This window comes from Elephas maximus, chromosome 21 (genome assembly GCF_024166365.1).
Source record: "Elephas maximus indicus isolate mEleMax1 chromosome 21, mEleMax1 primary haplotype, whole genome shotgun sequence".
In the NCBI taxonomy this organism is placed as follows: Eukaryota; Metazoa; Chordata; class Mammalia; order Proboscidea; family Elephantidae; genus Elephas; species Elephas maximus.
The window spans coordinates 33089887-33103777 of record NC_064839.1 but is presented as its reverse complement, the minus strand read 5'-3'; the positions used below and the strand labels follow the sequence as shown (position 1 = coordinate 33103777).

The 13891-nt window shown below is 42.1% G+C and overlaps 1 protein-coding gene across 1 annotated transcript in view; it reads left to right on the top strand.

Annotated features, from left to right (window-relative positions):
- The window catches only part of CMTM4 (CKLF like MARVEL transmembrane domain containing 4), an 83100-nt gene that overhangs the window by 60693 nt on the left and 8516 nt on the right, over positions 1 to 13891 (top strand). Inside the window, exon 3 of the mRNA XM_049864720.1 lies at positions 10387 to 10485. Within this exon, the coding sequence (XP_049720677.1) occupies positions 10387 to 10485 (99 nt within the window). The remainder of the gene's footprint in view (positions 1 to 10386; positions 10486 to 13891) is intronic.

Below are 13891 nucleotides of genomic sequence, written 5' to 3'. Positions count from 1 at the left end.
GGTTTTTGTGTGAGAGGCTGACTTGATTTGTAAAGTTTCACTTAAAGCACAATAAAAATTGTTTTAAAAAAAGGGTGTGTGTGTGTGTTACATGGACCCGATGAGTCTATTCTCTGGGAGAAGAGACAGGGTTCTTCAGGCCTATCCCAGCTCATCACGTCACTACAGAAGGGTGGCCTTCGTTGTGCTGTGTTCTTCTAACAAGGTGCTAGGAGCATTTTTTTCCCTGGCAGAGTCAGCTGGTGAGTGAAATAGGGTATGATTCGTGTAGATTTAGAGAAGTGCGTCATTCAGGAGCCTAGGTTTATGTAAATATGGATGACAAATGGAAAATAAGGAGGACCATGCAAAGTACATATTTTATACACTGGTGCATTTTCAAAGTATTAATGTCAGCTTTTTTTTTTTAATTAAATTTTATTAAGCTTCAAGTGAACGTTTACAAATCCAATCAGTCTGTCACATATAAGTTTACATACATCTTACTCCGTACTCCCACCTGCTCTTCGCCTATTGAGTCAGCCCTTTCAGTCTCTCCTTTGGAGACAATTTTGCCAGCTTCCCTCTCTCTCTATCCTCCCATCCCCCCTCCAGACAAGAGCTGCCAACACACTCTCAAGTGTCCACCTGATATAATTAGCTCACTCTTCATCAGCATCTCTCTCCCACCCGCTGACCAGTCCCTTTCATGTCTGATGAGTTGTCTTCGGGGATGGTTCCTGTCCTGTGCCGACAGAGGGTCTGGGGAGCATGGCCGCCGTGATTCCTCTAGTCTCAGTCAGACCATTAAGTATGGTCTTTTTATGAGAATTTGGGGTCTGCATCCCACTGATCTCCTGTTCCCTCAGGGGTTCTCTGTTGTGCTCCCTGTCAGGGCAGTCATCGATTGTGGCCGGGCACCAACTAGTTCTTCTGGTCTCAGGATGATGTAGGTCTCTGGTTCATGTGGCCCTTTCTGTCTCTTGGGCTCTTAGTTGTCGTGTGACCTTGGTGTTCTTCATTTTCCTTTGCTCCAGGTGGGTTCAGACCAATTGATGCGTCTTAGATGGCCGCTTGTTAGCCTTTAAGACCCCAGATGCCACATTTCAAAGTGGGATGCAGAATGTTTTCATAATAGAATTATTTTGCCAATTGACTTAGAAGTCCCCTCAAACCATTTTCCCCAGACCCCCGCCCCTGCTCTGCTGACCTTTGAAGCATTCATTTTATCCCGGAAACTTCTTTGCTTTTGGTCCAGTCCAATTGAGCTGACCTTCCATGTATTGAGTGTTGTCTTTCCCTTCACCCAAAGCAGTTCTCACCTACTGATTAATCAATAAAAAACCCTCTCCCTCCCTCCCTCCCTCTCTCCCCCCCTCGTAACCACAAAAGTATGTGTTCTTCTCAGTTTATACTATTTCTCAAGATCTTATAATAGTGGTCTTATACAATATTTGTCCTTTTGCCTCTGACTAATTTCGCTCAGCATAATGCCTTCCAGGTTCCTCCATGTTATGAAATGTTTCACAGATTCCTCACTGTTCTTTATCAATGCGTAGTATTCCATTGTGTGAATATACCACAATTTATTTACCCGTTCATCCGTTGATGGACACCTTGGTTGCTTCCAGCTTTTTGCTGTTGTAAACAGAGCTGTAATAAACACGGGTGTGCATATATCTGTCTGTGTGAAGGCTCTTATATCTCTAGGGTATATTCCGAGGAGTGGGATTTCTAGGTTGTATGGTAGTTCTAACTGTTTCAGATAACGCCAGATAGATTTCCAAAGTGGTTGTACCATTTTACATTCCCAGCAGCAGTGTATAAGAGTTCCAATCTCTCCGCAGCCTCTCCAACATTTATTATTTTGTGTTTTTTGGATTAATGCCAGCCTTGTTGGTGTGAGGTGTAATCTCATCGTAGTTTTAATTTGCATTTCTCTAATGGCTAATGATCGAGAGCATTTTCTCATGTATCTGTTGGCTGCCTGAATATCTTCTTTAGTGAAATGTGTGTTCGTATCCTTTGCCCACTTCTTGATTGGGTTGTTTGTCTTTTTGTGATTGAGTTTTGACAGAATCATGTAGTTTTTAGAAATCAGGCGCTGGTCTGAGATGTCATAGCTGAAAATTCTTTCCCAGTCTGTAGGTGGTCTTTTTACCCTTTTGGTGAAGTCTTTAGATGAGCATAGGTGTTTGATTTTTAGGAGCTCCCAGTTATCGGGTTTCTCTTCATCATTTTTGGTAATGTTTTGTATTCTGTTTATGCCTTGTATTAGGGTTCCTAGGGTTGTCCCTATTTTTTCTTCCATGATCTTTATCGTTTTAGTCTTTATGTTTAGGTCTTTGATCCACTTGGAGTTAGTTTTTGTGCATGGTGTGAGGTATGGGTCCTGTTTCATTCTTTTGCAAATGGATATCCAGTTATGCCAGCACCATTTGTTAAAAAGACTATCTTTTCCCCAATTTACTGACACTGGTCCTTTGTCAAATATCAGCTGCTCATACGTGGATGGATTTATATCTGTGTTCTCAATTCTGTTCCACTGGTCTATGTGCCTGTTGTTGTACCAGTACCAGGCTGTTTTGACTACTGTGGCTGTATAATAGGTTCTGAAATCAGGTAGAGTGAGGCCTCGCACTTTCTTCTTCTTTTTCAGTAATGCTTTGCTTATCCGGGGCTTCTTTCCCTTCCATATGAAATTGGTGATTTGTTTCTCTATCCCCTTAAAATATGATATTGGAATTTGGATCGGAAGTGCGTTATATGTATAGATGGCTTTTGGTAGAATAGACATTTTTACTATGTTAAGTCTTCCTATCCATGAGCAAGGTATGTTTTTCCACTTAAGTATGTCCTTTTGAATTTCTTATAGTAGAGCTTTGTAGTTTTCTTTGTATAGGTCTTTTACATCCTCGGTAAGATTTATTCCTAAGTATTTTATCTTCTTGGGGGCTACTGTGAATGGTATTGATTTGGTTATTTCCTCTTTGGTGTTCTTTTTGTTGATGTAGAGGAATCCAAGTGATTTTTGTATGTTTATTTTATACCTGAGACTCTGCCAAACTTTTCTATTAGTTTCAGTAGTTTTCTGGAGGATTCCTTAGGGTTTTCTGTGTATAAGATCATGTCATCTGCAAATAGTGATAACTTTACTTCCTCCTTGCCAATCAGGATACCCTTTATTTCTTTGTCTAGCCTACTTGCCCTGGCTAGGACTTCAAGTACGATGTTGAATAAGAGCGGTGATAAAGGGCATCCTTGTCTGGTTCCCATTCTCAAGGGAAATGCTTTCAGGTTCTCTCCATTTAGAGTGATATTGGCTGTTGGCTTTGCATAGATGCCCTTTATTATGTTGAGGAATTTTCCTTCAATTCCTATTTTGGTAAGAGTTTTTATCATAAATGGGTGTTGGACTTTGTCAAATGCCTTTTCTGCATCAATTGATAAGATCATGTGGTTTTTGTCTTTTGTTTTATTTATGTGATGGATTACATTAATGGTTTTTCTGATATTAAACCAGCCGTGCATACTTGATCATGGTGAATTATTTTTTTGATGTGTTGTTGGATTCTATTGGCTAGAATTTTGTTGGGGATTTTTGCATCTATGTTCATGAGGGATATAGGTCTATACTTTTCTTTTTTTGTAATGTCTTTACCTGGTTTTGGTATCAGGGAGATGGTGGCTTCATAGAATGAGTTGGGTAGTATTCCGTCCTTTTCTATGCTTTGAAATACCTTCGGTAGTAGTGGTGTTAACTCTTCTCTGAAAGTTTGGTAGAACTCTGCAGTGAAGCCATCCGGGCCAGGGCTTTTTTTTGTTGAAAGTTTTTTGATTACCGTTTCAATCTCTTTTTTTGTTATGGGTCTATTTAGTTGTTCTACTTCTGATTGTGTTAGTTTAGGTAGGTAGTGTTTTTCCAAGAATTCATCCATTTCTTCTAGGTTTTCAAATTTGTTAGAGTACAATTTTTCGTAGTAATCTGAAATGATTCTTTTAATTTCATTTGGTTCTGTTGTGATGTGGTCCTTCTCGTTTCTTATTCGGGTTATTTGTTTCCTTTCCTGTATTTCTTTAGTGAGTCTAGCCAATGGTTTATCAATTTTTTTAATTTTTTCGAAGAACCAGCTTTTGGCTTTGTTAATTCTTTCAATTGTTTTTCTGTTCTCTAATTCATTTAGTTCAGCTCTAATTTTTATTATTTGTTTTCTTCTGGTGCCTGATGGATTCTTTTGTTGCTCACTTTCTATTTGTTCAAGTTGTCGGGACAGTTCTCTGATTTTGGCTCTTTCTTCTTTTTGTATGTGTGCATTTATCGATATAAATTGGCCTCTGAGCACTGCTTTTGCTGTGTCCCAGAGGTTTTGATAGGAGGTATTTTCATTCTCGTTGCATTCTATGAATTTCCTTATTCCCTCCTTGATGTCTTCTATAACCCAGTCTTTTTTCAGGAGGGTATTGTTCATTTTCCAAGTATTTGATTTCTTTTCCCTAGTTTTTCTGTTATTGATTTCTAGTTTCATTGCCTTGTGGTCTGAGAAGAAGCTTTGTAATATTTCGATGTTTTGGACACTGCAAAGGTTTGTTTTATGACCCAATATGTGGTCTATTCTAGAGAATGTTCCATGTGCGCTAGAAAAAAAAGTATACTTTGCAGCAGTTGGGTGGAGAGTTCTGTATAAGTCAGTGAGGTCAAGTTGGTTGATTGTTGTAAGTAGGTCTTCCGTGTCTCTATTGAGCTTCTTACTGGATGTCCTGTCCTTCTCCGAAAGTGGTGTGTTCAAGTCTCCTACTATAATTGTGGAGGTGTCTATCTCACTTTTCAATTCTGTTAAAATTTGATTTATGTATCTTGCAGCCCTGTCATTGGGTGCATAAATATTTAATATGGTTATATCTTCCTGATCAATTGTCCCTTTTATCATTATATAGTGTCCTTCTTTATCCTTTGTGGTGGATTTAAGTCTAAAGTCTATTTTGTCAGAAATTAATATTGCTACTCCTCTTCTTTTTTGCTTATTGTTTGCTTGATATATTTTTTTCCATCCTTTGAGTTTTAGTTTGTTTGTGTCTCTAAGTCTAAGGTGTGTCTCTTGTAGGCAGCATATAGATGGATCGTGTTTCTTTATCCAGTCCGTGACTCTCTGTCTCTTTATTGGTGCATTTAGTCCATTTACATTCAGCGTAATTATAGATAAATAAGTTTTTAGTGCTGTCATTTTGATGCCTTTTCATGTGTGTTGTTGGCCATTTCATTTTTGCACATACTTTTTTGTGCTGAGACGTTTTTCTTAGTAAATTGTGAGATCCTCATTTTCATAGTGTTTGACTTTGTTAGTTGAGTCGTTACGTTTTTCTTGAGTTATGGAGTTGTTATACCTTTTTGTGGTTACCTTATTATTTACCCCTATTTTTCTAAGTAAAAACCTAACTTGTATCGTTCTATATCGCCTTGTATCGCTCTCCATATGGGAGTTCAATGCCTCCTGTATTTAGTCCCTCTTTTTGATTATTGTGATCTTTTACCTATTGACTTCCATGATTCCCTGTTATGTGTATTGTTATTTTTATTTTTTTTTTAATTAATCTTAATTTGTTTGTTTTTGTGATTTCCCTATTTGAGTTGATATCAGGATGTTCTGTTTTGTGACCTTGTGTTGTGCTGGTATCTGATATTATTGGTTTTCTGACCAAACAATATCCTTTAGTATTTCTTGTAGCTTTGGTTTGGTTTTTGCAAATTCTCTAAACTTGTGTTTATCTGTAAATATCTTAATTTCGCCTTCATATTTCAGAGAGAGTTTTGCTGGATATATGATCCTTGGCTGGCAGTTTTTCTCCTTCAGTGCTCTGTATATGTTGTCCCATTGCCTTCTTGCCTGCATGGTTTCTGCTGAGTAGTCTGAACTTATTCTTATTGATTCTCCCTTGAAGGAAACGTTTCTTTTCTCCCTGGCTGCTTTTAAAATTTTCTGTTTATCTTTGGTTTTGGCGAGTTTGATGATATTATGTCTTGGTGTTTTTCTTTTTGGATCAATCTTAAATGGGGTTCGATGAGCATCTTGGATAGATGTCCTTTCGTCTTTCATGATGTCAAGGAAGTTTTGTGTCAGGAGTTCTTCAACTATTTTCTCTGTGTTTTCTGTCCCCCCTCCCTGTTCTGGGACTCCAATCACCCGCAGGTTATCCTTCTTGATAGAGTCCCACATGATTCTTAGGGTTTCTTCATTTTTTTTTAATTCTTTTATCTGATATTTTTTTAGCTATGTTGGTGTTGATTCCCTGGTCCTCCAGATGTCCCAGTCTGCATTCTAATTGCTCGAGTCTGCTCCTCTGACTTCCTATTGCGTTGTCTAATTCTGTAATTTTATTGTTAATCTTTTGGATTTCTACATGCTGTCTCTCTATGGATTCCTGCAACTTATTGATTTTTCCACTATGTTCTTGAATAATCTTTTTTAAGTCTTCAACTGCTTTATCAGTGTGTTCCTTGGCTTTTTCTGCAGTTTGCCTTATTTCGTTTGTGATGTCTTGAAGCATTCTGTAAATTAGTTTTTTATATTCTGTATCTGATAATTCCAGGATTGTATCTTCATTTGGGAAAGATTTTGATTCTTTTGTTTGGGGGGTTGGAGAAGCTGTCATGGTCTGCTTCTTTATGTGGTTTGATATGGACTGCTGTCTCCGAGCCATCACTGGGAAACTAGTTTTTCCAGAAAATCTGCTGACTGGTACGCTGGCTCCAGGCTCTGAAAACAATCGCTGCCTCTCCGTATTTGTTCGTTCTCCGTCTCTAAATCTGTTTTTGTTGTTCAGGGTTTGTAGATTGTTATGTATGTGATCGATTCACTTGTTTTTCTGAGTCTTTGTTGCAAGAGAGATCCAAGGTAGCGTCCACCTAGTCCGCCATCTTGGACCCGCCCCTCTCAGCTTTCTTTTTAATGACTCTATGGGAGCCTTATCAGGTGTAGTGGTTAAGAGGTTTTCTGCTAATCAAAAGGTTGGCAATTCAAATCTACCAGCTGTTCTTTGGAAACCCTGTGGGGCAGTTCTACTCTGCTATAGGGTTGCTATGAGTTGGAATTGACTCGATGGCAATGGGTTTGTTTGTTTGTTTTCATAGGATTTATCCTGTGGTATTTGTTTTTCCCTGTATATAAGGAGCTCACACACCTATGTCTTCCACATTGTTTCCTGCAATTAGTACCACAGGCCTCCTCCCCTGCCTGTCTCTTTCTCCTTCAGCCCCCTCCCCAGCAAGGCTGCTCAGCCAACTTCCCTCCCTCAAGATGAGGTCTGTGTTTGCCTTCTCTACTCCCTACCTCTTCGTTTTTCTTCCCTAGCCTTATCTTGTCAAATACAGCATATTCACAAAAGTTTATAAAAGTAAATGTACTGTTTAATAAGGAATTGTAAAGATCAGGTAGCTACCACCTGGGTCAAGCAATAGGATATTATCAGCTATTGATTGCCCCCCAAAGCCTCTTATGTGTCCCACTCCAAACACAACTACCACTCCTTCCCACGGTCCTGGCTTTATCTTTCCTCTCTGGCTTCTGTTCCCACTATATCCTTGAGAATCCTCTGGTCATTGGGGCCTCCATGTTCTCAGATCCTCTGGCTACTCTTTGGCTCTCACCCCACTGAACTTCTTAGCAGTATCTGCTATAGAACACTCTGTCCTTCCTGCTGTGCTCTCCACTCCCACCTCCTGTGTTGCTGTACTGCCCTGGGTTTTCCTTCTTCTCCTGGGCTGCTCCTTGTCAATGACCTCACACAGCCCTCTTCCTGTCTAAGGACCCAGCCAAGTTCTCTGGTGCCTTGAGAACAGTCTAGTGTCACCCAGAGGGGCCATTTGCTGATCCCTGAGCCCTTGTCCATTAGCATGACTCATTCTTTCTGGGACTCAGTTTTCCTCATATATAAAAGCAGAGTAATAATAGCTTTCTAGATATTTTGGATCATAAATAGGTTAGTATTTACTGAGACACTGAAAGTAAAATGATTGGCACAGTAAGAACTCCACAAACTGTAGCTGCCACTGTTGTCAATGTTATGATTGTCCCTTTGTTACTGGGGCCATTTGAGCATGAATCAGTGCCCAGGTATGTCCAGAGTGGTCTTAAACTTTCTTGTCTCAACCATGGGTAGAGCTGAAACTAGAGCCAGCCACAGAGGCCAGTGGTTGGAGAGCCAAGCAAGATTGCAGTGACAGCCCTTGGCTGAACATGCTTACAAGGGTCTTATCAGCAAACTGTTGGGCAAATATTTATTGAACACCTGCTTTGTGCCAGGTTTGAGAAATTGAAAGTGCAGAGCAAGCTCCTTTCATGTGTTGTGTGTGCCCAATATGCCCAGTGTTGTATGAGGTATGGGAACACACAGACCAAGGGGTAGTGAATTCCTCTGGGCAGGAGGCCTGGCGTGGGCGAGTCGGGGAAAGTTCAGAGAAAATGCCAGATGCCAATTGGGCCTTGAGGGCTGATTAGGGCACAGAGTATGGAAGCATGGGGCATATTGTAGGGTGGCTCATTCTCTGGGGCTGGGCTTTTTATGGACAAGAGAGAAGGTGGGGGCGGGGTAGGGAGGGAGAAGGAGTCTCCCACTCAGCTCCAGCAGATTTCCAGCAGAAAACTTGAGATTTCTCATAGAGTTTTTCAAGAGCAGCTAGAAATTGAGTTTTTATGTGCAGTCTTCTAGTGTTTAAATGTTGGTTTGTTCAAATTTGTTTTGAACACTGTGCAAATCAAGTAAAGCTGTTGGGCACCAGATATGATGGACAGGCCTTAGTTAGAGCCTTCTGGGCCAGAGTGTGCTAATCATTATTACATTTGCCCAGGCTCACACCTCTCATTACATCCCGTATTACTGACAGAGAGACCCAAAAGCACATGTTTATGTAAGGAGCTGAAGGGACAGGTAATTGCTGAGCTCCTATTCCTTTACCTTCCACTTCTCTTAGCATAAGGAGGGGCTGCAACCTCAGGTGTTTTCAGGGGCCATGCAGGTAACAAAAAGTAGCTGGGTATGAGGCATTAGGGAGTGGGAAAGACTGTGGCAGCCTGGAAAGCATATATGGCTAGTAGATACATGTCTCATTAAAAGCATTTGAAAAATTTAAACATTTGAACAATGTTGCTGCAAGTTTAGGAGATCCCCAGCGCTGGGAGGAGGGGGATGCTATCCAAGTAACACAGAAATGAAGTAGCTTGTGCAGTCATCTGACTAGTTAGAACCCTAGTCTGGCTGTGACTCTTAACTACTGTTGTATGTTCTTTCTACAAGCAAGGCAGGAGTTAAACCTTTGAAACCTTAGACATGGAATCTTATTTGGTATCCAAGGAGCTCAGGAAAAAATCCTCTAGGTTTTAGCAATATAGAGGTTTGACAGACCATGCGTAAGAAAGTCTGAGGTCTGGCTAGGTGTCATGGATTGAATTGTTTCCCCCAGAATGTGTATCAGTTTGACTAGGCCATGATTCCCAGTATTGTGTGATTGCCCACCGTTTTGTCATCTGATGTGATTTACCTATGTGTTGTAAATCCTACCTCTGATGTTAATGAGGCAGGATTAGAGGTAGTTATGTTAATGAGGCAGGACTTAATCTACAAGATTGTCTTGTTTCAAATCAATCTCTTTTGAGATATAAAAGAGAGAAACAAGCAGAGAGACAGGGGGACCTCATGCCACCAAGAAAGCAGTGCCGGGAGCAGAGTGCGTCCTTTGGACCCGAGGTTCCTGCGCTGAGAAGCTCCTAGACCAGGGAAAGATTGATGACAAGGACCTTCCCCCAGAACCAACAGAGAGAGAAAGCCTTCCCCTAGAGCTGGCACCCTGAATCTGGAATTCTAGCCTGCTAAACTCTGAGAGAATACATTTCTCTTTGTTACAGCCATCCACCTGTGGTATTTCTATTATAGCAGCCCTAGATAACTAAGACAACTAAGTGTGTTCTCTGTGTATGAAAACAGCATTCTTTCAAGGCCACACGTGGATGAGGGGGTATCTTTAAGGAGATTTTACCAGTTTCAATACATTCTGGACTTGTGGACTTTGTCCACACCAAGGTGACTTGAATGTATTTTTTAAAAAAGGACAAAAGAGCTCCAAACAGTAATTGATGGGCATGTCCTTTATGGGTTAGCAGTTTTGGTTGCTATTTCTCTAAGTCATTAAATCACGGTAACTTGGCTGGCGGAAACGTGGAATTTGCTGTGGTGATTTACCAAGCAGCATCATAAGCTGTTACCATGTTGGCCTTCCTTTTATGGCTTCAAGACCAGAACGTGTAGCCGTTGCAGAGGGTGGGCATTGTACTTTTTGAGAGTTTTTCAATTGCTTTTAGGGGAAAGGATGGAATGATTTTTTTTAAGTGGTTTTATTTTATTTTTCTTTCTCTTTAGGACTTGGTCAACACTGGACTCAGCACTTTGTTTTTCTTTATCGCATCGATTGTACTGGCTGCTTTAAACCACAAAGCAGTTGCAGAAATTGCCGCTGTGGTAAGCGAACTTGACATGGTTAAAACACACACTGGTTTGTGGGCCTCCGTGGCCTGCTGTTTCCCCAAGCATGTGTCCTGTTCATTCTCCTTTAGCTTTTTCTTGTGAGTGGTGCTGCTGTTGGGCAGTGGACTTGCCAGTTCCTTCAGTCCTGTGGTTCTCAAAGTGTGGTCCTCTGGAACAGCAGCCTCTGCATCTCCCAGGAACTTGTTAGAAATGCAAGTTCTCAGTGCCCGCCCCCGAGCTATGGAATCAGAAGTGTATTTTAACAAGCCCTCGGGTGATTCTGATGCATGCTCTAGTTTGAGAACCAAATTCCCTGTACCACACAGAGCCCAGGAGGTCTGTTAGTGAGGTTGCTTTTAAGACTCTCACCTGTGAGTGTGGGGCCTTAATGAAGAAGACGACAGTCTCACCGGTTAGCAGTCAGATGACATTTTTGTTCTTCAGGGTGGGGTGCCATGGGGAAGGGATGAGAACCACAGGAGGTGAGACTTTAACTCTCTCTGTTCTGCATTTCTGTGTTTACAAAGAACATGTATCACTTCTGGAACTGGAGGGGAGATTAAAGTGTTTATAGAAATTATTAAACTAGCTGTTCTCCCAAGTGTCACTCGGTAGATTCATCAATCATTGCCAGGTAATTAAAACCCTGCTGCTTCTTCAACCTGGAGCTGACCACTTAGAGGTAAGAGGCAGGTTGGGTAGCCCTTGTGGCTTGATTTGGGGCTCATATGGGAGACCACAAATTTTCTGTCTACATTGTAGATAGAATACAGTGCATTTTCTCATCCAAGACCAGAGGTGTAAGCATGGCATAAGGGCAGTGTCTGACCTCTTCTAACTTCATAAGGGGGAAGGAGAATCAAAATCAACAGCCCAAGGCTGATTCCTATGAGGTGGAGGTCAGACATGCCTCCACCCTTGAATCTTTTTATCAATTCTGACACCATCTGTCCCTCCCATGATACTCTCTACTTCTCTGTTGGGTTTGATAATTCATTGCAGTGGCCACATAAACTCATAGATCATACTCACAATTAAGGTGTTTATTAGTGAAGTCACAGGTTACAATTCAGGTTCTGGAATACTTGGGATACAGTTCTTCCATCAGGACAGGCTCTTCTCAGCTGTGCCCACAAGCACACTTCTCTCTGGCCCCTTGGCCTGGCCTCTGCTCTGCTCTGGCAAGTGTTACAGAGCTCTTTTCGCTCTGCCCATAAGTGCCCAGAAGCACTCAGCTTTCTGGCTGCATGGGCCGGGAGGCCCCACCACAGCAGTCTTGCACTGCATCTCTTACAGTCTTCTGTGTTTACAGTCTTGCTTTCTGTCTTCTGGATCTAGGAGGTTCTTAGGGCAGGGATCCCAGGTCCAAAGGACACACACCCCTCCTGGCTCTTCTTTCTTGGTGGTGTTGAGATCCTTTCTTTCTGCCTCTGAGATGGCTCATTTTAAGCCTAGTGGGATGACAAAACTGATCAATCCCCTCGTTAGGGTTCCGTATACCTTATTTGCATGGCCCTACCCCCACAAAGGTACCGTGTGCCTTATTTACATTATTAGCAAGCTATCCAGTCCCCTTGGTGGGCCACAGGCACCTCATTTGCATTGTCCCACCTAGTCATTTGGTGGGAGTTACGAAAATTATGGCTTCCAAACTCTAGCTAGAATGGCCAAATTAAGTAATTCATTGTACCACAGACCACCCCTGGCTCTTCTAGTCATATTTGAAGGATCAACTTCCCCTTCTAATCATTTTACAGTCTAAAACAGTCATTAACAATTAGTCCTTCAGTAGGGCTAAGAGTCCTAAGGGTGAGGTTACTCAGGCACCAGCCATTCAGGTCTGCTGCAGGTGTCCACTTGACCAGATCAAATCTGGTCAGGTTCTCCAAAAGGTCATCTCATCTTCACTCCTTCTGGCCTCTGATAAAACCTGACTGCAAGATTATTCCCTTGCTCTGAGACTCATGAGGTATCAGCATAGCAAAACTTTAAGGGACTTTAGGCTCGGCCACTGTACTCCAGTCCAGCAGTGCCTTCTCCTTCGTCCACTCTTCACACAGCTTCTGCAACTGGAGTCTTTACAATCACAATTAACCCTGTTAACAGTCAACACTCACAGCTGAATCACATAACCCTATCAATATCTCCCCACCCTCTCTTCCCCAGACTTATCCAGAAAAGGGGAATCTATTCAGTGGAGATCCTCCCTTGTCTCCCTCATTTAATGTAAGCACGGTCATGAAAACCAGCCACTTCATGCCTTTATCTACCCCCTGTTTTAGATAGTTAATGTTTAAATTGCCTCTCCCTACCAAACCAGTACTCCCAGGAGACAAGCATGTTCCTTGGTCACGAAGAATCTTCTGTTCTGCTTGGAACTTTGAGCATCTGCATCCATCAGCAAAGTCCAGTCCAGCGAGCCATCAGATTGCAGTAGCGTACACCAACTCATGGTGTCAAACATCTTTCTCTTCAACCCAGTTGCTAGGGTTCTGGCCAGCTCAACCCTAGCCTCTGTGGGCTAGGTCAATGGGTACCAGCTGTAGGCTGGGGAGTCCACACACACCTCCCTGCACTTCAGGCCACCCAGCCCCTTCATCAGGGGGCACCACCCATAGGCTTAGGAGTCCACACAACTTGCCCTTCAGACCACCCAGCCCTTCTCTCTCATCCCTAGCCTCCATGGGCTAGGTCAAAGGGTGCCAGTGGAATTTGTCCAAACTCAGCCCATCTCTTCATTGCTGCACCTCCTCCACTTTCACTCATTGAGTGGACACAGGTGGTAACCATAAGTGAGCATACCAAGCTGTCTACTAGCCAGTTCCCTTTAACTTCCAGTCCTAGAAGGGGGTTCTTCTGATGGGCACTGACTTCCTGCTTTGATATATCCAGAGGCAAACCACTTGCTAGAAATTCAAAAAGGAAAACAGTCTTTTTTTTCTCTCTGCAGGTCTTTTCTTCAAATGCAAAAGTTCCCTTCTCTCAGCAGCTTGGGTGGGTCTGCATGTCTTTTCAAATGCAAATTTCCTGATGCCCAAGGGTTAGGGTGGGGCTGTGGTATACACTGGGCTACTGCACTGAAATGAACAGCCTGTGTTTGTTTCAGGCAAATCCTAGTTCCCCTTTTAGCATATCCAATCAAATGTTAGCTAAAGGCAGACTCAATATTCATTTCTATCATACATTTAAGTCTGCTTTTAGGAGAAGCATTCAATATCCATAGTGCATTCAAATAAACACATCACCCTTTTTAAGAACATTCCAGTTTCATCTTCTCCACCCCTTGACTATCTTCCCGATCATATGTATTATGGCCTCGGGCCTCTGGCTGGGTGGAACCAGTAGACCCGGGCCCCCTATCAATCCTCTTGTTTAATCAAGCTGGCTTTTGCCCCAGGCT